A 24216-nucleotide genomic window follows, 5' to 3' on the forward strand; every position below is an offset into this window, starting at 1 on the left:
CCCTCTGATAAACCAAACAAACACTGCAGTCAGAGAGGGAGCACAGGGAGAGGGAGGGAGAGATAGAGAGAGAGGGGACGGGTTGAGTTATATGGCTCAACCATTTCAATGCGGAATAGGGAATAACTACTCAATTCTAATTCCATCGTGCATTTGATTTCTCCCCTTAACTTTAGCATCCAGTCTGTTTTAAAGAAAAGCAATCGCTTGGGAAAACCTGTGAAGTTTTAACTGTGTGTCACATGATCATAATAATAATGGTACTGTTTCGTTTCGGAGTGTCTCCGCCGCTCTTTGCTTTGCGCTTTGATGTAGCCTGCGCTCGTTGCTGCTGATCGGAGATCAGATTACATGCTTCAGATCCCAACCATCCCGTCGCCTTTGATCTGCGGTGCGGTGGAACAACCCGCTGGTAGTGGTTGGTGTGGAGCGGAGCGGCTCACACAGACAGACGGGCACGGCGGGCGCTGCAGCAGCACTAGGAGGACTGGGATGGTGTGCAGAGTCTGCAGACCGGTGCACGACCTGCTTTAAAACCGCACTGTGTTCCGCCACCACGCGTTTTATAGCAAGTAAGGTTGTTGTTTTATTGTTGTTGTTGTTGTTGTTGTTGTTGTTGTTGTTGTTGTTGTTTGTCATGTCCAGTGTTGGAAAAAGGTAGGCTACTACATGTCTTTACTTTAAGTGAAAGTATCAATTATTCTACAATATAGAAATACTTTGTTACTTACAAGTGTTACAGTAATTCAAAATGTAGCCTACTTGAGTAAAAGTACAAAAGTATTAGCATCAAAATGTAGGCTACTTAAAATACAAAGTAAAAGTAGTCATTGTGCAGAATGTCCCATTTTAAGTTTTCATAACAAATCTTTTGGAAATAGCAGATCTACAAGCTCACAATGCATTGCATTGCGACTCTGAGCTTCTACATCTGCTATTTTCAAATGGCCAAAATGTATATAGGGCTGAAGTGGTTAATAGGCTATATGTTTTGTAATAATAATCAATATACAAAGTAACTACTAACTAAAGTTTTCAAATAATTGTAGTGGAGTAAAAGTAGGCCTATTGTATTTTCCATTAGACTACTTGTGTACATGTATAGTTACTTTACACCACTGGTAATTGGATAATATTGTACGAATGTTAAACTGCAGTTGTAGCGGTTATGTGGTAGGTCTATAGTTCATGGGGAGCTATTGACACATTCAAGATTTTGATAAGATTTTGATATGCTGTGTTGCTGATCTGATGAGTTGTAACTTGTTCTACATGGAATATTAAGTCAAATGATAAAATGGGTGTGATGCCACATTTGTGAATAATTGAAGTTGTTTAAGGAGGATCATAATGCCAGATGTTTAACACTCTACTAGTCTACTTGTATATTGACTGTAATACGTTTCCCTTATAAAGTTCAGTTTATTTTGTTTATGAGATGGAATATACCAATGTAGGATTTTGGGATTTTGGCCATTTTATTTTTTTATTCGCTATTCTATTTAGCACACACACACACACACACACACACACACACACACACACACACACGCACACACGCACACACACACCACTTACATTAAATTGCTATTATCCTTCTCAAACAGCGGTCCTTCAGAATGGCCTGGCTGCTTCGGCACACCCTCTTACTGCTGACCGTCCATGTGATATACTCATCTCTGGTAAATATATTCTCATTCGTTACAATTACTATCCAATAACAACGTGGCTTCCACTGTGATAAAAGGGCTATTACATGTTTATCATTATAAATTATTATCATAATTACTGAGCATTCATTGCCTTTGGATAATTGTTAGCCCATTCCCTAATCAACTCATCATTACATTTATTGTAAACATCTGTTGTCTCCTGGCAGTAACTGCCTTTTTTCCCTGTGCATGATGGGAAGATATGCGACTGTATCAAACCGCTCTTTCAAGAGGAGTCAAAGCCCTGGGGCCTGAAATACTGAAACTATTATGAGGGGGGATTATGATGCATAGCTCTGGGTTCAGTCCGCATTATGTGTTACTGATGAAAGCCGTGATGAAGCGCAGGAATCCCTAACCTGCCCCTTCGCCAAATCACTGTTGGCTCTCAGGTTCCCGTGAGGGCCGAGGAGGAGACCAGGGAGTGCAGAGAGCAGGAGTACAAGGACCAGTTTGGCAGCTGTAAACCGTGCAAGCAGTGCGACGCCGGGCAGGAGCTATCAAAGGTTTGAGCCCTAATGATCTGTTGACTATAAAGCAGTGGTTCTCAACCTTTTCAGGCCGCGACCCGCCCCAAATAATCATATTTTAACAGTGGACCCACGCAAACCTTACGAGCACTAACAGTTGAGGCATTACATTTTGTATAACACGGTTCTATTGTGAACATAGCAGATCTACATGCTCACAACGCCTTTTATTTTCACAATTGCAGCCGCTGATATTTGATAATTTGACCAATGTTTAATTTGTCATTTTATATTTTAAAAAGTCCTTAAATTGTCACTTTAGAAATGTGCAGATACCCACCCTCTATACACTCAAACTATGTTTTTTTTTTTTTATTGTTGAGTAAGAAAACAATGTTGCACGTTAAGTTAATCATCTGGGGACCCCTCCACAAAATAACCCCCCTGGGGGTCCCGACCCACAGGTTGAGAACCACCGGACTAAAGTATAGAGGTTTTAAATGCCCACATTGTTGCTCCATCTTATACTAAAACTCTGCTTGACTTCAATTTTGCTGTACACAATTGACGTTTGTGGGGAAATAGCTGGTGTTCTGTGCAGCTTCTGCCACACTGTGAAAGCTGAAGAAAACTGGCACAACTTCCACAAAGGAAAGAGTAGGTAGGAAGGGATCAGAAACCTGCTCCTTTGAGTCACCCTGTTATTTCCTTGAGCAAAAAAAAAACTTGGATAAATCATTCCCTCTGTGACTAAAAAAGAAACAAAAAAAAAGGACCTTCTCTCTCCAAGCACGGAAAAAGACCAGAACAGGAACAAAATGGATGTCCTTGTTTAGAGAAGTGCGTCTTTTCCAGGGTACCTAAAATTATTTATTACTTCCTCCCTTTCATGGCACGAGCAGCCAAATAATTATTAGCTTTTGTGAACGCCGGCCCTTCTTTAATCCGTCACACCCATTACTTTTGACCTTCTGTAGTTGAATGGACTCCATTGTTTTTCTCCCTTTCCAATTCATTGTCTCTGCTGTTTGAAATAAGCCATGCCTATGCTTGCTGCTGCTCACCACAATTAATTTTTCACCGCCGTACTAGCCATGTTCTGTATGGCTGTGTGCTTTGTACAAACAGGCCTTGAAAGGCATTAGTTGGAGTTTGGTAAGCAAATGAAGGGCTTGATCCCAATACACTACATATCCAAACTAATAAGTCATTATTTCAACTGGGCAATTTGATTTTGGTGTGCTTTGTAAGTGAAAAAATAAAATAAAACGTAAAACCTCTAGGTAACAGATAATATGGCATTTTGCAAGAGAAAGCCTGCTGTACATTTCCTTTTCAAAACACATACCCTCTATTGCTGCAACATATTCACCCACTTAAACATATGCACAGGTACATGCAGGTGAACAAAAAAAACAACAACTAAACTACAGTATCCGACCTTACACCCTATCACCCCTTGACATCTGTTGCACACATGCTGTTTAAGCCTAGCTGCCTTTCATCTTGGTTGGCGCAGACATGCACTCTGTGGTCTGTAATACGCTTCAGTAGTCCTGAAGTAGTCCTCGTGTTCCTGTGGCAGATCAACAGGCACGAATGCAGCGAGACGCCCCAGGGTCCTGGTTAATAATTGGCTGCTTGGCTTGCTCATTTTTTGAAGGTAGCGGGGAGGATGCCTGCCCCGCATTAGAGACTCAGCCCCTGTATTCACAAGGCTTCCCAAAGTAGTGTTTCTATTCATGGGTTACTTTGAAGGCTTTCTGATTTCTGTTTTGACAGTAGTGTAGAGAGAGATGGGACACAGATGTGTGTGTGTGTGTGTGTGTGTGTGTGTGTGTGTGTGTGTGTGTGTGTGTGTGTGTGTGTGTGTGTGTGTGTGCGCGCGCGCGATATGAGTGATAGCATAGTGATGTGTTTTGTAAAAAGAGAATCTGCAAAGATGTATCAGTTAAAATGTTGTCGTGTCTCTGTTTCAATTTAGTCTGCTGATTGTTTAGTTTCATCACTTTCAATTTCACTTATTAGTTGGGTCGCTTCCGATACTTCCGTGACCGTGGAGAGCGATGGTCCGTTTCTCAGTGGTTTTGTCAACCATGAAGGTTAAATAACAAATTGAGCTCCCATGCCCCTCGCAAAAATGCGGGCAAAATCTTTGACAGCCGCCGAAAGTTTGGGCCCATTCACTTACCATACACTATACTATAAAGGAAAAAAAATACCCCCAAAGAATCTGATTTAAGTAGCATGTGAGGGGTCAGACTAGTTTTGTTTTTAATGATTCTGAATCCATTGCAAGCATTTGTTTTGCACAAAAAAACATTCCTTGGGCTAAAACTATGGTTTAGTGATGAGTCATCACTTTTCACACTTTTGAGGGGTCTATTTTTAGCCCAAGGAATGTTTTTCATGCAAAACAAATGCTTGCAATGGATTCAGAATCATTAAAAAAAACCTAGTTTGACCCCTCACATGCTGCTCAAGGCAGAGTTTTGGGGGGTATTTTTTTCCTTTATAGTATAGTGTGAATGGGCCCAAACTTTCAGCAGCTGTCAAAGATTTTGCCCGCATTTTTGCGAGGGGCATGGGAGCTCAATTTGTTATTTAACCTTCATAGTTGACAAAACCACTGAGAAACGGACCATCGCTCTCCACGGTCACGGAAGTATCGAAAACGATCCAACTATATCCTTTATCTTGTGTGAGTTGTTTCTACTGATTGGTTAAAAGCCGTATCCCAAAACACTGACAGTTTTTGCAATGATTACGGTCAAAATGTAGAGCTATTGAACAGGGGTGGCAGTGGCTAAGGGAGAGTGAGAGTGGCTCCCCCTGGATTAGTGTTGAAGTGTCCTTGAGCAAGACATTGAACCTTAATGCTGCTCCCGATGAGCAGTTTGTGACTTGCATGGGTTCCCCGAGCCTGGGGCCAGCCTAGATACTACTGTAATGCATCTAGCTAACTAACTGCTGTATCTACCTTGTTTTAACATGGCTTGGATGTCTAGCTCAGCTAGGCTAGGGTTCCCCTCCATCACTGTGTGAATGTGAGTGTGAATGTGTGATGGTAATGCGCATTGTAAATCGCTTTGGATATAGTCGCTATAAAAATGCACCATTAACATGTAAAAAATAATAAGAATGATAATCACTTAAGAATCACCTTTAGAATTGTGTGTGTGTGTGTGTGTGTGTGTGTGTGTGTGTGTGTGTGTGTGTGTGTGTGTGTGTGTGTGTGTGTGTGTGTGTGTGCGTGTGTGTGTGTGCGTGAGTGCGCGTGAGTGTGCATGCGTGTGTGTGTGTGTGTTAAGAAAGAGGTGGAGGGTTGGGGGGGTTAGCAGGGGGAATCTGCAGTACTATAACTTTCAATACAAGTATCCAACAATTTAAATATACCATGTAAAATCGTAGATGTACACCCAGTGTATCGGTTAATCAAAATCAGTCAGGCTTTAAAATACCACTCATTTTTATAACCGAGACACAATTGACATCAGGACTATTGCTGTGCATAGATTTTGAGCGGTCAAGAGGTGCACACAAAAATATTTGTGTGCAAAAATATTTGTGTGCACCGATCAAGTGCTCGATCAAATAGATAACTTTAAACAAAAGGTGAAGGTCTGCACACCTTATTGATGCTCCCAAAATGATTTTAATACCAGAGCGCAGGGGTTAGAGTTCTCATTCCTGAGGATTCCATAGGGACTATTTCTGAGATCAGTGCAGATCCACAACAAAATAAATAAGGGGGAGGTGTAGCGATGGCCACGGCATGAATGAAAAAGTCGTCAAAACGCTACTAGTCAAGTGATCTCCAAACTAAAAAGCAGTTATAATTTCAAGATATGAGTATTTGAATTGGCCAGACTAGCATAGAATACAACAGAACTTCAGAAGATACTTCTATAAAATGAAGCATGGTTTGGCACACACACATTCAGTAAAGGCAGTTCAGAACTTAAGGGAAACTATTGGTGTCCGCTGCGCGCGCCATGTTTCAGAAATCACATATTGGTACATGGTCTGAAAATAAATTTCAGTCTTTTGATTTCTTTTGGCTTTAACCCCTGAGAGCGGCCAAACAACACAGCATTTCGGCTTATGTGTAATATACTGTATATATTTTATTACATATATACATTTTGAGCACACAAACTAACTGGCCACCTACATCCAGAGAAGCTTTCAGAATCAGATTCAACTTCAGTGTCCCATCACAGGTTTACATGTGTAAAACAGTAGGTGAAATTTGTTAATAACGCAAAGATGTTACGGAGCTAGCACAGATCTGTATGTAAGACCTGTAACCTCGATCAATATGTTCATATTCTGAAAAGATCTTTGTTTCAGACCAGTAGGGATCGATACTCAATTATCTGAAACCACTGTAATTTAAGAGGTTGCAACTTTTATAAAGGGAAAAGGGTAATTCATTATCAAAACAAGTCATCTGCAGTTGCCTACAAGTTTGACATAGGAGAAAACCATTCATTGCCTGCGCATTTTATAGTATATTCACTTACACCTTGTATTTTATTTTTCAAAGTGATAAAAAATAAACCATAAGAGAAATTAATAATGTTAATATTAGAATTATTGTTTGTCAGCCGTGTACTGCATTTACATACATTCATCAAAAGAATTACAATAAATTATTTTTGCAGTCTTTGTACAGACCAGTAGCACCACTCCTAGAGGGCCAGAGTGTGCCATAGTCGTTGAGAGGGGAAGCAGACTTTCGGCGTTCCTCTGTTGCGGCTGCCATAGAGATCCCAAAGGAATGTGCCCCAGTTTGCTCTGGAAGTCTGCCGCTGTGTGTGTGTGTGTGTGTGTGTGTGTGTGTGTGTGTGTGTGTGTGTGTGTGTGTGTGTGTGTGTGTGTGTGTGTGTGTGTGTGTGTGTGTGTGTGCGCGCGCGTGTGCGTGCGTGCGTGCGTGTGTGTGTGTCTTTCTGTATTAAAGGCAGGCTGACAAACATCAATTAGCTCCTCTACACTGACTGAAGCTAAAAGAACCACCCACGCAGAGGGAACGTCCTTCATAACAATCTATCTGTCTTTCTCTTTGTATTTTTGTTTTGTTTGGTTCCTGCTATCTTGTGTGGCGAGTTGATCTCCACTGGCTTTGCATCAAAAAATGAAGGGGTAAGAGTTTGCACAGTAAAATCCTCAGTGGTAATTCAACTCTTGGGAGTGTAAAGATTAATACACTTAACACCGAGGATTTTACTGTGTGGCGACTGCCTCCCAGTGCACGATGGTAACGTTGGCTCCTGGCAAAGAGGCAAGATCTCTTTGATGTGTCGACAGCATTGAAAAGAGTGTAGCATTTCCCATGGTCACCCTTGTGGGGCCGAGGACTGCTGGCTTGCATTGGAGAGTGAAAGATAGAGTATGTCGGCAGATGGATAGTTAGAGGGAGAGAGAGAGAGAGCAAGAGAGAAACTGTGAAAGAGAGCTTTACATCTATCCATTCAGCATTCATTCTCGATGACTCAAAGTGCAAGCTTACGTTTGTCAATCACCAACGAACCAATTATTAAGGACTACTGTACATGGGTCAAAGCCACAGCATACAGACAATGACAGTATTACAAATATTTTTGTATAAGAAAGATATGCTAGGTAAAGAAGAAACAAAAGCCAGACAGAGAAAGTTTTTCTTGTGTGTGTTGTCGTGTTTGATTTGTTTGTATGTGTGTTATTGCGTAGAGGCAGACAAAGTGTGGGTCTGCACCATGGCTAGGAGGGCACACTGCCTTAACAACCTTGCATTGTTTTCCGCACCATTTCATAAGCAGATCAGATGACTGGCCTCCCCTGGAGAGTCGTGTGATTCCCTCTTAATCTCTGAAACATCTCCCCGTCTGAACATGCTTCAGCTCACAGCCAGGCTCCCCTCTGCCGCTGTTTTGCTTGGCATTCTCGCCCCCCACACCAGATAGGTAGAAGATTGAAGGAGCGGAAAAGAGATTTTAAATACAGGGCTTTTTCAACTTAGTTTTCATCAAGGTCAATCAGTGAGTCGGTCAATACCCTATACACACTGTATACAGTTAGCTCAGTGTTTCTCAATCTTTTTTGGCTTGAGTACCCCCTTTCCCTGATTTCTGAATCCAAGTACCCCCTTTACCCGACAACAACATTTTGCTTATAAAACTGCAATTGAAATATACATAAATGATGGTATATGATGCTGTGATAACCCCCATTTCAAGAATATAAAATATATAAATAAGAAGTTTTCATGTCAATAACTTCATCCAGTTTCTTGGTACCATGTAATTTGGGCATCATTAAACATAACAGTACAGGTTTTCCATCTCCTAATTCAATTTGAGTTCATTCCTTAACTATGAACTATATTAGCATGATTTAAACTTCTATTTTAATTTTTTGGGGCATTTTTGAGTACCCCTTGCAGTACCTCCACGTACCCCCAGGGATACACGTACCCCCATTTGAGTTAGCTGATTGATTAGCTAATTGAAGCAGACTGATGAAGTCCTGAATATACCACGACTGTCTACCACTTGATACAAACATGACTCAACCACTAAGCAGACCTATGCAGCACATTTATTCTCTTTAACATACTGTGTTCTTATGGTTGTCTGTCTTATGGGAGATCACCATTTGGAAATCGTTTTTTAAAGGCTATAGTTTGCTAGGTTCTTTTTTTATTTAATCTTCCATTTTAATTTACCATTCCATCACGAATCACTAGAGATCTTTTCTCACTTTCAAGCTGCCACACTCAATCAGGTTAGGGTGTCAGCCCTTCTGTTGGGCTTTGTTGTTAGCGAACAAAGAGATCACTCCTGAGATGTGCTGTGCTGCCTGCATAGAGCGAGGGGGAGAAGTTAGCTCGGTGCCCTGCCCTGCTGTGTGTACGTGGCAACAGCCCCTGATCCTGCCATGTGGTGCCACATGGGCAGAGGCTGAAGCCAACACGGGGCTTAGTGGTGATGGATTCTCCATGGGCCCCATTACTTCATCATCTGGATTCATAAAGTTGGGATGTGCAACCCGCAAAGAATCCTATCCAGCCTGAAGCACTCTGCAATAGAGATAGATGGTTATACTATACTGTTAGCTCGCAGACAATACGATGAACTACCTCAGTATTGATGCAGACATAACTCAAATTATGTTGTACAATTAAACACGATTAACTGTGCATCTCAACCCCTGGTGGTTGCCCCCCTGCAGCCCTCATACAGGACCAGGTTATAGTAGCCTGTGGTGCTGCAGTGCCAACCTATCTCCTCTACTGTGCTGCCTTGTCTTCTGGCCTTTATTATCTCTAAAGGCAGACAAGATCATGGCTTGAAACTTTAGTCAGCAAAGGCTTCTTTCTCTCCCCCCCCAGCACTCAACATCTATACCTTCACTTTCTCGATCCCTCTCCCCCCCAACCTCTACTGTTCCGCTGCCCTGCCCTGTCCCGTCCCGCCAGAGAGCAGAGCCTTATATGGAGAGCTAGTTCATAACAACAGCTGCGGTCGCCCAACCCGTAGCTGGTTCACCTCCGGCCAGGCCTGGCCCAGGGTTCAATGTCAGGCTCAGATGTGTTTGGCTGGAAGGACTGAATTCCTCATGTTCTACCCCGACTCTACGGTGCCGTCACGCAATCACATCTTCTTCCCCTCTGTCCTTTTCCCCCCCTTGCCAGCCTGCTTACCCCAGACCTAACACACACACACACACACACACACACACACACACACACACACACACACACACACACACACACACACACACACACACACACACACACACACACACACACACACACACACACACACACACACACACACACACACACACACACACACACACACACACACACACACACACACACACACACACACACACTCTTCAGAGCCTTGTGCCCACATTCCGGCATGACTGCATGCCCAGGCAGTGAAATGGGACACGGGCGAAGAGAGAAGCGCCCTGTTTGAAGCTGACCTTCACTTTAATGATATATGAGCCCCCCGCTGCCCACCGCCACCCTGATCCATCCTTCTGGCTGGGGAATGCGCGTTGCGGTAGCAGCGGGTGAACAGTGGACGATGGGAGGGGGCAGCTGCCGTAGAGCCGATACAATGAATGATGTCATTCCTGCTGGGTCCTTTTTTACTTAGAGTGGTATACAATGATATCTGCTGGAATGCGAAATGTTCCCGCGTCTATTTGGTAGTCAAGGTCAATGGGCCTCCGCCATTTTACCAACGGGGATATGAGGGCTGTGAAGGACGGAGGCAAAGCTAGACATGTGATATACTAATATATATCATGTACTGTAGCATATAGTGTGCTGTCCACACTCCACACATTGTTAGAGGGATGAAATTAAATGATATGCTGAATTCCAGTGGGGAGACCTGTGTGTTTGTGTGTGTGTGTGTGGGGGGGGGGGGTTAATTTGTTTCTTTAAGGCAAACCATTACTAATAATAAAGTTATTATGCATAGTCTCCAGATATCATAGCATGGAAACTCATGCACTAGTTTATATTTATGTATTACATGATGTATGCCTTCTAAAACCCTTTGTTGTGTGCCAAACTATAATTTTGCATGATTGAAACCAGCTCTTTATTTTACTATGTTACAGAATACAGACTTAAATCTGGAAAAGAGGCCTAATACTCTTGGACAAAGCAGGTTTAGCATTAGATCAGTCACACAGTAATAGGAAGCTGTGCTTTTTAAGTGCACTTCCCATTGTGGGGCGAAGGCATGGGTATTCATCTCATTCTGCCTGTATACTCCTCCATAATCCTTGGGCGTACTCTCACACCGGCTCAAATAAGTGCTTGCCTTTGCACACTGGCCTCTCAATCAACAGGGACACTTGCTGAGTCTGCTCCAGGGAGAGGGGGAGACAAAAACAACTCTGCAATAAACTTGCAATAATACAACAGTGGGTGTCCCCAGGGCCTTTATCATTCAAATCACTGGCCATTCTGGACCGTGCAGCGGAAGGCCACTCATTCATGCCACAGAGAGTCAGGGAGATTATTGCCAGTGTAAAATAGACTCTCCAAAGAGTCGAGCTATTGTTTCCCCTTTTCCGATCCCGCGAGCCAAGATCATTCTTTAATTCCGAACCCCTGGCAGTCCACATTCAAGACGCCCCCTTTTCATCAAGCTGCACCCACATCACACCCACCCACCCCTCTGCATCCACCCCCGCTCACCCCCAAACCACCACAGACCCCACCTCTTACCCCCGGGGGTATTTGTCTCTGTAATCCCTGCAGGAATGTGGCTTCGGTTACGGAGAGGATGCCCGGTGTGTGCCCTGCCGGAGCAGCCGTTTCAAAGAGGACAGGAGCCTGCAGAAGTGCAAGCCCTGTCTGGACTGCGGCCTCATCAACCGCTTCCAGAAAGGCAACTGCTCCACCACCAGCAACGCCGTGTGTGGCGACTGCCTGCCCGGGTGAGAGGACAACTGATCACTTACCTCAACAAAATGTTAACTACTAATTCCAATTATACTTGGTATAACAGACCTGAATTGCACTGTACTCTTTTTTCCCTCTTTTGGCTATATCTTTGCCAAAAATAGCCAATCTACAAGCTCAGAACGCGCCGCGGCGTATTGTGAGCTTGTAAATCTACTATTGGTGGCATATACGCACCCAAGAATAGGAATGCTGGGGTTCAAGTGGTTCATTTAACCACATTATCCCGGGTATCCCTATTTTGGGCATTATAGGTGAAAACATTTCCTACATTTTCAGGAATAGTAAAAAATAGCCCAGGTTGTAGATCAGCTATTCTTTTAGAAGGGGAATTTATTTTTAGTTTTTTTATCTCGAGTCCACCACAGCTCCGACCGCGAGCGGTGGGGCATTACGCGAAATCGCTTATTTGTACCACTTGTTCTTTTTTTTTTTTTTTTTTTAGAGAGAGAAATGAAATCTGTATTCAAAAGTTTGAATAGTTAAGAGAGATTTGCCTCAGCTGTCTACTCACCAGCTTCACAGTAGAGTAGAGCTAGTCTATTATACAATAGTAACTAAAACGTTTCACACCTGAAAGACTCAACCATGCACAATGAACGTATTGGCTAATAAAATGTAATTATGTGCTTTTGACAGATATTACAGGAAGACAAAGCTGAGTGGGTTCCAAGACATGGAGTGTATACCATGTGGGGACCCTCCACCTCCCTATGAACCACACTGTGAGCATTTATCCTTTATTTTCCTACTCCTACCTATTGACCTATTGCGATAACAGTAGTCATGAATATAGGAATACATTATTCTACGGCATTAAGGTGAAACAGACGTAACTACTTTTCTATGTTTTAAAAGTCAAACGTCAAACTAGGATCTAGGTTTCATATTATTAACAAATGAACTACATACATACACAGATCTATGATACAGTATAATATGTGACAAATGTACCAACTTGTCTTGTACCAACGACCACCAAAATGTTGTTTTGATGGGGAGGAGGTGGTGGACTTTGAAATCATTCTTTTATGTTTCATTGCACATGTGCTTAACTGCTCTTTGGCTTTGTGGCGCTGCATACAAGGCCAAAGAAAGTCGACCTCACCTGCGATGGGAATAAAGGCACATGCACACAATGGCCTGAAAGCAAACATCATTAGCCTAGCACAATAAACGAACTCCCAAGTCCAAACGCATGCAGCCACAACCAAGGTTCCATGTTAAATCAGTCAGCCAGTATTAATGCCACAACAAAGCACATACCTTCATATAAAACATGCCAGCACAAGGTCCTTGGCGTAATCAAAACCATAGCCTTCACCTAATGGGTGGAGAAACCCCGTAGTTCATTCACAAAGTCTTATTGAGCGAGCCAACTGTGCGCTATGTCCAAAGAAATGCTTGGTTTTATAAGCAGAACCGTTAAAATGTAGAAATGGATACTGCTAGCATAATAGCAGGCCTTGCCAAGACTGGGTCCATGTTGCCAGCTATCATCACTCCATTCTGGCTGAATGAGGGAATTTCCTTCATTAAATGTTCCATTGATGTCTCAAGGACATAATATTTTTAAATAGTGCCTCAAAAATATTATTGCATTGTTATAGGTTTTAATGAGAGAGTGGAAACTTCAACACTAATAATTGATTAACCAAATAATGTGTTGAATGTTGGTTTAGGCATTACATCATTAGTTAAGGCTTCTTACCACCACTTTGCAAGTCAATGATGAGTAATTGAATGATCCTTCCAAAAATGTTTGCGCTGTCATAACCTTAGTGCATAGTTACTGTGAACTGTAAAGTAAGCGACCATCTCAAGTACAATTTACCACCATTCTTTTAATGAGACCTATTAAGCTCAGAGGGGAGTTACATTGTTGCAGTATGTTCACAAAGCAGGGATTGAATTCCAGTAGGCCACACATCCAATTACCTTCCTACTTTTTTCCGCCCATTACAAGTGCTTAAGTATAACCTTATGATTTTGAGACTCCAGTATAAAGCGAATGGTCCCAGTGAACTTATACCTTTGGTAATTGAGTGTGACTTCCTGATGACTGTGGAAGAGAACAGCTGTTTCTGCTTTGGCAGCGTTGTGTGTCTGAACCACCGTGGCTGCAGGTCCAGCAGCCATCTGCTAGAGGGGTCTTCACCAGGGGGTCCGGGGCCCCTAGGGGGTCCTCAGAGTTACTACAGGGGGTCCTCAAAATCTTCCAATCCTTTTTATATTAACAACCTGAACACTAGTGTCCATATTCTGAGAACTGTAGCCAAAATAGCCGATCTACAAGCTTGTAGATCGGCTATTTTCGGCAAAGAGGTTTGGTGTACAGGGGAAAAAAGAGCATACTAAGTACAGAGTAAAAGGTCAAGTTTAGTAGGTAATGACGACTCAAGTGGTTAAATATCTGAAAACACAAATTGACATGAATCCAAAATACGCTGATGATTGTGCTGTCAAACAATGAAACTATATGGAATCTATGATAAGGTTGTGGTTCATCTCTCTCTCAACTTAAGCCTTGGCCTGAAAACTTTGAAGACCCCTGAGCTAGATGAACGATGACGGCTCCGAGATTAGGCCTGTCACCATAATGACATTTTACGATTAGTTGTCATACTAAATGACTGAGATTTAATTGTGTTCTTTGGGCCGCGGCCCACTAACTGAACGACTCACCCTACCATTAGGCAATTTTAAAGATATCGAACAAGCCTGTGCTCATATCTTCCCATAATGAACCCCAATTTGGTCAGGACTGTTACACGGTTGTTTTAGCAGCTTAACCCTTTTGCCCTACAGTCTTTTCACGGTCTAGCTTTGGTTAATAGAATGTCTTTTCTTTTTTTTTTCTTTTTACATTGCTGTGTGTAACGAGCACACACAGGCTCCTTCCATCTACCCGTCTGTCCATCTGTCTGACTTCTCGTTTTGATACCGGGGGGGACGGGGACTTTGAAACAAAATGGACCCCATTGTATCCCAGTACATAGCTGGCAGTTAGATCCTACAGACTGAGAGAGTCTCTGTGGAGCGCTTCCAAATGTTTGAAAGTCTGGCTCCCTCCCTCCAGTGTTATCTTGCGGAGGGTGGTGAAAACTTAAAGGGCAGATCATTCTAATAGGGCCACACTGGCCCCAGGCGACGGTGCAGCTGTGCAGGGGAGGCCAGCCACCGTCGGGGAAGTGACTGTAAATCTTCAGACCCCCTCCCCAGCTCTCCCTCCTCTCCTCTCTTCTATGCTCCCTTTCTTGCTTCCACACCCTCCCTCTCCCTCCGTTTCCCCCCGCGACTTTATGGACTCTGGTAGAAATGAGACTGTGTTTTATGGATTCCTTCAGACTCTTTAATGTGTTTCATCTGCTGGAGTTCTTCACTGTCACGGCAGATCCCCAAAAGATGGCTGGACTGGATAGAGCACACACGCACGCACGCGCACACACACACACGCGCGCACACACACACGCACACGCACACGCACACGCACACGCACACACACACACACACACACACACACACACACACACACACACACACACACACACACACACACACACACACACACACACACAGATATACACCGCAGTTTCAGGTGGTTTAAGGAGTTGCATCTGTTGGTGTGGGGAGTCTCAAGTCTGGAATCAGAGAAATCCGCTTGCGCCAAAACCTTTTGCCAGTGGTGGATTTGGGTCTGGCCCTGCTCAACTGTGAATCCATTTCCTCACCCAAAAGAGTTGGATGACCAATCAGGGCCCAGTATTGGTCTGGTTTAACCAATTGTGCCCAGGGCCAATTTTATTAACCTTGACCCTTGGAAAAGGGCAGGTTATATCACACAGCGATATACTCTGGCTACAAGAGGCTAGGGACTTTCATCTGTTGGTGTGGTCATATTGAATACAATATTGAACACAATAGTCTTGTTTTGAGCTGCTTCCTGACTAACCAAGACACTTACATTATGTTTACTTTGATATCCAGCCACAAAATGCTGTATAGATTCATCTTCCACAGTTTCAGGCAGGAGTTTTAAAACCAGGATTAATCAGTGAGCCAAAATGTGTTTTGAAGGACTGATGCAAATGTTGCATGTTTACAGGCAAACTCAGGCTCTTGAAATATACACAGACCTTTATATTTTGACATGCTACTGTAGGCTATCTTAAGATCCATCAAACCTCTGACCCCAGTGATAACCTTGAGGTTCAGACATTACTTAACTTAATCCCAGACGTATTTACTGAGTTGCCAACCTAGTTCAAAGGCTCATGGCCTCTACTCTACCAACCACAGAACTTGGCTTGTGTTGCCTATGAGTCATTTCTTAAAAAGAAATGATGCCATCAAAACCAAAGCGGATCACATGTCAGTGAAGATACAGTATGCCTGGAGTAGTATTTCTGAGTGCCTCCTCACCAACATCTTAATTAAGTACCCAGCATGCAAATGCAAACCACATGGTAATACTATTCCTGAAGAAGATCCAAACGGATCCAAGCGTTGAAGCATTAAAACAGAGCTGAGTATTTACCAGTGTTGCGGACTCTATTCTTCTCTTGTATTTCCGTTTGTCCAGCACCTGGGCCAGAGTGGATTTGTGCATGCACCCCTGTTAATATTTTTGTTGCCACATTAAAAAGGGGCGTTGGCTGTTATAATATACTTTGCCACAAACATGCCCCTTGCGCTTTTACATATTTCTAAGCAATTACACTTTCTGGCAGAGGCACTTCTTTGATTGTAATCGTCTCTCTTTGGGACCTGTATTACAAAAGGCTGTACATAGTTAGGGTCCGGATTTAAAAACGTCATAGTAAAATTATAACTGCACCTAATAACCAAATATAACCAAAACCTTTTTTAAATGAATGTATGTAAGCTGAGGAGTTTCTTCAGAGTAAAGGATTCACAAAACATTCTCCTTTTTACTAAAATCCTCATCATCATTCTCAAAGTTGGAGATTGAGCAAAAGATAATGAATATAAAATTTTTTGGTGGGGATTTCAAGCAACCCATGCCAATATAGTAGCGACAGGATGGGTATATGTAAGAGCAGAGAGATGATAATAAAAATGAAGAGAAAAATAAATCTTGGTTTGGTGGTTTGACCATTTAGTTTGATTCTTACTCTTACCTGTACCTGTGTGTTTCACTCTTACTGCTATTGCTGCTATGATACCTGAATTTCTCCAAGGGAATCAATATAATTGATCTTATCTTATCTTAAGATACGTATCAGTCCTGACTGGTAAACCAGGAAGCCACAACCACAACGTTTACCAAGAATCTATTAAACAGGGTTTTTACATTTGACGTCTAAAAAGGCTTCTCCAACCAAACAATAGACAAACCATAGTTCTCTCAGTAATTGCCAAGTAGTACTTGCCAAGTACTTTTTTGGTACCTTGACTTTGGCATTCCATAGAGTCAACAGGCAGAGCTATATCAAAGGCTGTGGTTTATTGGCAGAGTGCGGTGTGGAGATAACATCAGCAGGTGAGCTCTCTTCAATGGGCCAAGCTTTATCTGTGTTTGCTGCAGCTGTTAGGGGCCTTGATAAAGGAGCTTGACATTGCGGTGTGTGGGAGAGATGAAGATGATCACCGTGGCTGTTTTGAACATACATGTTCGCAACCCTGGGTTATGACTCTATTACCAGCCGTGGGAGAAGTACTCAGAGTTTTTACTTGGGATAAAGCTAGCAGTACAACAATGTAATGAACGGCACTACTAGTAAAAGTCCTGTATTCCAAATCTTACTAGAGTAAAAAGTACAAAAGTATTGGTATAAAAACGTACTTACAGTACCAAACGTAACATTTCTCAGTATTAAGAATGTGTCATTTCATAAATATTCTTTCAAAACTTACAATGCAAGCTCAAAACACATTATACATTGGTTATTTTTGAATAGCCGAAGAGCTTAATTAATTAAAAATCGAATTAATTAATAATCTAAATCTGTCAAAAGTACAATATTTGCCTCTGAGAATTTAGTGGAGTAGAAGTATAAAATATTGAGAGATGGTAATACTTCAAAATTGTACATGAATAAATGTACCTGTACTTGTACATACAGTATGAATAATGCTTGATCCATATGTCCATCAGTTCATCATAATCTCACAAAAACATTTTTGTCTATCCCTTAGTTTTCTCCATTTTCTTAAACTGGCACCAGCATCTACATACTCCTGTAGGATAATATGGATATTGTCTATGGATGGTGTGGTTCTGAGCTTAACTTGTTTTGGAAGCAACTATTGGCCGGTTCCAATGTTTTCTATCATCTACAATAGGTGTAGTTGTATTCACCATGTGTCTCTAGACAATATGCCTACACAGATGGCTGATTCTTTTTGACTGCTAATACCAATATTTGGTTGATAAACTGGTACAACCTGTCGTTTTACGACTCTATAGATCATAGTTGCCTCATGCACAACAGTGTCCACAGGAAGGCTTCAGACCCATTGCTTTGTTTCTTACCAGCATCAACAGTGAACTTATTGTGAAAGTAAAGGCGACATTGAAGACAGTAAAGATATCAAAGTAACGGAAGGCGTCTGAACCCTTTCAGTGTGTGGTAGTCGAGTACTTTCATCTTTGCATGTATGATTGTTGGGGGTATTAACTGTGTCGTGCCTCTTTCCTCTCGTTCCTTCACGTTTTGGCAGGTAACAGGGCTTAACTTATTATGAGTTCCTCTGATGGTTAGTGTGATGACAGGGTGGATATTCCAAAGCAAATATTGTTCAGGTTATATTATAACATTCATTGTTTACGTGCAAAATTGGGCACAATGCGGTCAACATGCCCACTGCTTTAAATCAGCTGTGCATTTTGAAGCGGGTGTTACTATTCAATACCAGTTATCACGTATTTCTTGACTATGCGTATTAAAATGCACACATTTAAAAGATTTTTCATTGTGACCGTGGAAACAGAATTCTGGTATGTTGCTGCTGTGAGTTTAGGATAGTTATTTCCCCTTCTTCCTCTTGGATGGAATGTTAAAATACCCTTATCCCCTATTGGCTTGAATGAAAAGAACCTGCCTAACACTGAAGTAATGTTTACATTGCATAACAAAGAGCTCTTGGATATGAATAGGCTGAACCCTGTTCGATTTATGATTAATGTACCAAAAAGCAAACAGCGATAGAAGGGGTCTCATTGAAAAATATCTTTCAAACAAAAAGCTGTTTATAGTGTTTGCTATCTATTCAGATTATTTCTCACAATCACTTTTTTTACCTGGTGGGCAAGCAGTCAAACATTTTCATAGTTTAGGCAAACTCTTCTATTTCAGGTTACCTTGTTTGCTCTCTGTAAACCCACACCCACTGAGCTATCTGGATCTGTGCAGTGAATACTTTGATCTTTTTTGCGTTTAACAAAATTATATTTGATTACCGATAATGGTAACTGGCAATTATTTTAATCGGTTTGGCCCTTAAAGGTCAATGCTTTTTCAATTAGAGAATTCAGATATGTTTGTCATATTCGTGCAGAGCAGTCAAACTACAGTTCTCAGGTTCAGCCCGAGCCTGACGGGGCCCGAAAAAGCCTGTCGGGTAGGGCCGGGTTCGGGTCGACAATTTATGCAAATTGGTTAGGTCAGGTAGGGCTTGGGCCCAAAAACAAAAAGAGAAAAGAAAATACTAAGAATTATAATAATGCTAAATAATACAAGTAAGTGCAAGCCATGAACGAAGATTTTGAGTAGACATTTGAGTAGACAAACAAGGTCTAACACGCCAAAGCAATAAGCCCATCAGCATGGAAAGTAGCGTGCATCAACACAATCAATTTAAGCGTTTCGGTTTGTCACTTTTGCTGTTGTAATAACGTCACAGGGCTCTCAACTCAACTCAACTCAAACTATTAGAGCACATTTATCATGACCAGGTCAACCAAAGTGCTGTAACAGGTTAAAGACAAAAAGCAAGGCTCTAGTAGTCTATTTCAAACTCCTGTGGTACCCTGAAATGGTGAAGGAAAGAGGGATAATAGTGATTTTTAAGAATGACTGAAGTTCAGAAGTTCTGAATTGACAAAAGTCAGTCAGCTGGGTCAGTTTTATTGCTATTTTCAATTCATCTTTTAATTGGAGGTGTTCACATTATCCACCATTCCTTCATTGTTTCTACAAATTTAAGTCAATAGCGAATATTTGAAAGATTAATAAAGATTAATAGCGAATAAATTGCTGAAGATTATTTAAGTTTAAGTGCCAAAAGTCTGTGGCATTCCCACTTTTAAACACACATCATTTTATCACCCCTGTTTTATATTTCTCCAAATTTTGGCTAATGGCCAGGACCATAATTAGACCTAGACATAGCAGAAGCCAGACTTTAAAACAGAGTGCACGTTAAAGTGTTTTAAGCTACAGCATCCAACACAAGTTCCCACTATTTGTGGGAACTTGTGTAATGAGCCAAAAAGTCTTGACCCAAGATAGTGTGCATGTGCGAATGCTGCCGGCAGGTTGAGGTGGAGCAGACAGACAGGCACATCAAATGACTCCCCTGGGCGATGTGATGACTACCGTATCGTTGTTGTTGGGTGGAAAATCTGGAAACCTTGTATGTCCAAAACGGTTTTGTATTTATCATTTTAAAAAGCACACAACGCCTCGCACCGCAAGGCTTGTAGCTTGTGTGCTTGTAGTTGGTGTGCTATTTTCACTAGTTTTGTGCGACATTCTTGTATGATGAAGCAGGGGTTTACTTTACGAAAACAAAAAAAAACATACACATTTGAAACTTGGAGATACAAGGTTTCTGCCCGACGGTGACGGTATGCTAGCAGCAGCTTATTCATGGCAGTAGCACCCATATACTGTAACACATACTGTATGTGTACAGTATTCGTGCATGCACACACATGAACCCTGGCACTCTGATAGTGATACAGTCGCACACTGACTGACAGACACTCAAACCGAGGCATGTCTCTGTCTGTAAACCCCAACACCCCCCCACGCACACATGCACGCACGGCACGCACTTATGTCCAAACATCTAGCCAAAAGGTCTGCCTCTTGCCTTATTCACAGACCCGGGAATTGGGAGGCGATGTCACATGACTGTTACTCAGAGGGATAAAAGGGTCACAGAGTATGAGAACCAGAGAGTAATTAATACATGTTTTTCTTCTTCTTGGTTAGAGCTTCTATGAAAAGGAGTGCTAGAAGGCAAAAGAATTGAGGGGATTATCTGTCATCTTTAATTATCACAGATTCTTTGATTTATTTTGAGATGAGTTGTTTTCAATTGCCTTTTTGTTCTTTAATACGTTTTATCTTTACGAGTATGTGCTAAAATAAACTAACCACCCTTTTCATGGAGTACAATTACACTGTGATAGATGCGGTGTTGTTAAAGTCTCAAATTATATTGTCTGTTTGACACCACATTGTTATTGCCTTGTAATAACCAGTGGAAGTCTATCGCCAAACATTCCTAATTCCAAAAATTCCCAAAACCTGTCAAGAGTTCACACCGATGTACTGTATACAGTCGTTTTGACTTGTCTCACTGACTACATTTGTATACATTTTAATTCATGGGTTTCATTTGTTGTCCTAAATGGCCATGTTGAGGACAGGTGTTTCAATTTGTCTGATTGGCACAATTTGACTGTGTTGGTCCTCAACATGGCCAGTTGTAGGACTACAAATGAAACCCATGAATACAGAAAATACCACTCACATTCCCCACCCTGCCCAATCACTAATATCTAATCCATTATTCCCACCCCTGCATCGTCCTGGGCACAACACAGAAATAATTAAACTGTAATATACATAAGAAATAGAAATGGGGAAGTGGAGGGTGTTCAGCTAAACTCTTATCTTCACACCATGAATGTGCTTGAAATGCAGTTTAACCTTTATAAACCTCCCTGTCCTTGTCTCTCTCTCTCTCTCTGTGGGCAGGCAGTGGACGTGTGAACCTGGTACCTCTGCCCTCGGTGGTGACCAGTCCTCGGGACATGGCGCTGGCTGCGGTCATCTGTAGTGCCCTGGCCACCGTGCTGCTGGCTCTGCTGGTCCTGTGTGTCATCTACTGCAAGAGACAGCTGTTGGAGAAGAAACCCAGTGGTGAGTAAATACTTACCTTGGAAAAGAGAAACTTAATTCTAAAATTCCTTTTAAACACGACAGGGAGTGGTATATATATATGCTTATATCAGCACTGTCTCTCTCCGTTTATCATACACAGTATGTAGTCTAGTATGTACGTGTATTATTGCTACAATATTACACCTCAAACAGGAAGGAGAAGACGTTGAAAAGCGAAATGAACAGTCCTCTTCTCTTTTAATTGTTTTCCTCTATCGAAACAGATAGCAGCACATAGGAAAGCTGAGTGGTTAGATGGAAGCAAGAGATGGTTCTATGAAGCGACGCTCGACTCAAAGTCACCAGTTTACCAGTGCTGATGGAGCTCCTGTTTGTTCACAGCCTCTCTCAGGGCCCAAGATGGTCCGTATGGTGGGTCAGAGCTGTCCTGTCTGGACCGGCGCTGGCTCCATGACTTCCCCCAGAGACCCTGCTGCCAGTGTCACCTAGGCCCCGGACACACGTGTGGTAGGTTCTGCTTCACACCCAAGAGATTCTTATGAAGAAAATAAATAATAAAAAGAATAATCTGTGATGTTGGTTTCTGATGTCCATCATGGTGACTGATATACTGTAATTGTACCTAGCATTTTCTTATTTTATCCTTCAATTGATCTAGCTATTCAACCTAAATAGGTAGCTACTAGCTAACTAGCGATTCATCCCCATTGTTTCTGACACCTGATGGTATCAGATACTGATACCATCAGTTCAGATACTGGATTCTGATTGGCTTAAAACAGTGGTAAATCAGTCAACAACCTTGAGTTGGCTCATGGACCCCGCCCACTGTTGTGTTGCAGTTGTATAACTAAATAACCTTGCAAGTTACAACTGTGTTTTCTTTCATTTATATGGTAGAAGTGGTAGAAAAGCAATTTATCATTTGAGGGTCGTGGGTTGTTGGCTGATTTACCACTGTTTCAGGGTTGTTTGGCACTTGGCTTCGCCTCGTGCCACAACCCTGAAACAGTGGTAAATCAGCCAACAACCCACTCCCTCTCATGGTAAATGGCTTACTTCTCTGTCCTATGCTATTTGGTTCTTTGCATCCATTACAGTAGTAGTGGTGTTAGTTTTGTCGTCTTTGTTATTTCTGGCTTCGTTACACGCTTTGGTGGTATATATGAGTTTCCCTGTGATGATTCATAAAGTTTTACCTTGTTGTTTTACCTTATGTCTCTCTGGGTGTGTGGTGCTCAGGCCCGGTCCACCTCATCCCTTCTCTGTGCTGTGATGAGAGCTGCAGTTTGGGGCGGAGTCAGAACACAAGCCCATTCCAGTCACAGATGAGCCTCAATGATGGGTGAGCAAAACCTTGCTGTAAATCACACACTTGCTGTACAAACTGTCTATATCATTTACTTATACAACATATTACCAGTATCAGGCGCCTGGTTAAGAATGTGAACAGATGAAGAAGAATTTTGTCACAATTTTGTATTTAGTCACATTAGAGTTACCTAAGTTAGAGGTACCGAAGTTACATTTCAAATTTCAAATGACACATGATGTGAGAAACAAAAGAGTAAAGACGAACCTCATTTCCGCTCCTTCTGCTGTGGGGTCTAATGCCGTCACATTGCTCACGGACGTAGAAAACCTCAGAATGGTACCGATTCTGGAACTTGTGCGTGTCATTGGCACTCATGTTACACAATACTATATACAATATACACCATACCTATACAATGTTATGCATTATACATGGTATATCGGGGTCAATCATATGTTCAATCAACCAACATCTAACTACCCAACAACCAGAATTGTACACAGCTCAGAAAACAACCTATGTCTTTGTTTATACAGTACTTGAAAACCCTCCGTCACAAGTAAAAGTGCTGTTCAAATGAACAAACCACACAACCAGTAGGCTACTACTTACAATCTAAATTATTTATCCCTACTAACAGAAATAGTGACCTTACTTGCACTCATCGAGGAGCAAAGCCAAACACAGGCCCTCAAACTGTGTCCCTCTTCCTCCAGTCGTTTTGGTATGTGTGAACTAAACCTAGAAACACCAGGCAGGCAAACACTAAAAATGGCGCTCCACCGCCACAAGGTCTGTCCAAAACGCAACCTTCCTCTTCACACCTCCTCTTGGTTTCCGGTAGGAAGAATAATCAGTTTAGCCCCGGTGATAGATCCTGTTTCCTGTTCCCCAATATCACAGCTACATCTTTATTAACAACTTGGGGGGGGGAAAACTGTGTTAGGAAATTAAGTATATTTGCTGGTTCTAACTGGTTATAAAGCAGAAGAATTAGGGTTCTTCCCCCCCCCCCCCCCCAACATCATTGCTTAAAACAAGCTATACTTCTGAGTTGTCTTTTTAGCAACAATAAATAAAAAACAGCTCTTTATAAAAACTTTAAATGTAGTTCTATTGTACTAACTAATTGTACTAACTAATT

At 42.0% G+C, this 24216-nt stretch overlaps 1 protein-coding gene across 1 annotated transcript in view; it reads left to right on the top strand.

Moving 5' to 3' along the window:
• Positions 1–84: 84 nt before the first annotated feature.
• LOC308289795 (tumor necrosis factor receptor superfamily member 19-like) overlaps positions 85–24216 on the top strand; it is a 31566-nt gene continuing 7434 nt past the window's right edge. Inside the window, exons 1-8 of the mRNA XM_080731548.1 lie at positions 85–572; positions 1608–1682; positions 2105–2218; positions 11454–11632; positions 12297–12382; positions 21611–21775; positions 22139–22264; positions 23000–23102. Coding sequence (XP_080587674.1) covers positions 1620–1682; positions 2105–2218; positions 11454–11632; positions 12297–12382; positions 21611–21775; positions 22139–22264; positions 23000–23102 — 836 coding nt within the window. The 5' untranslated portion in view covers positions 85–572; positions 1608–1619. The remainder of the gene's footprint in view (positions 573–1607; positions 1683–2104; positions 2219–11453; positions 11633–12296; positions 12383–21610; positions 21776–22138; positions 22265–22999; positions 23103–24216) is intronic.

Source organism: Nannobrachium achirus (assembly GCF_963921795.1).
Source record: "Nannobrachium achirus genome assembly, chromosome: 8".
Classification (NCBI taxonomy): Eukaryota; Metazoa; Chordata; class Actinopteri; order Myctophiformes; family Myctophidae; genus Nannobrachium; species Nannobrachium achirus.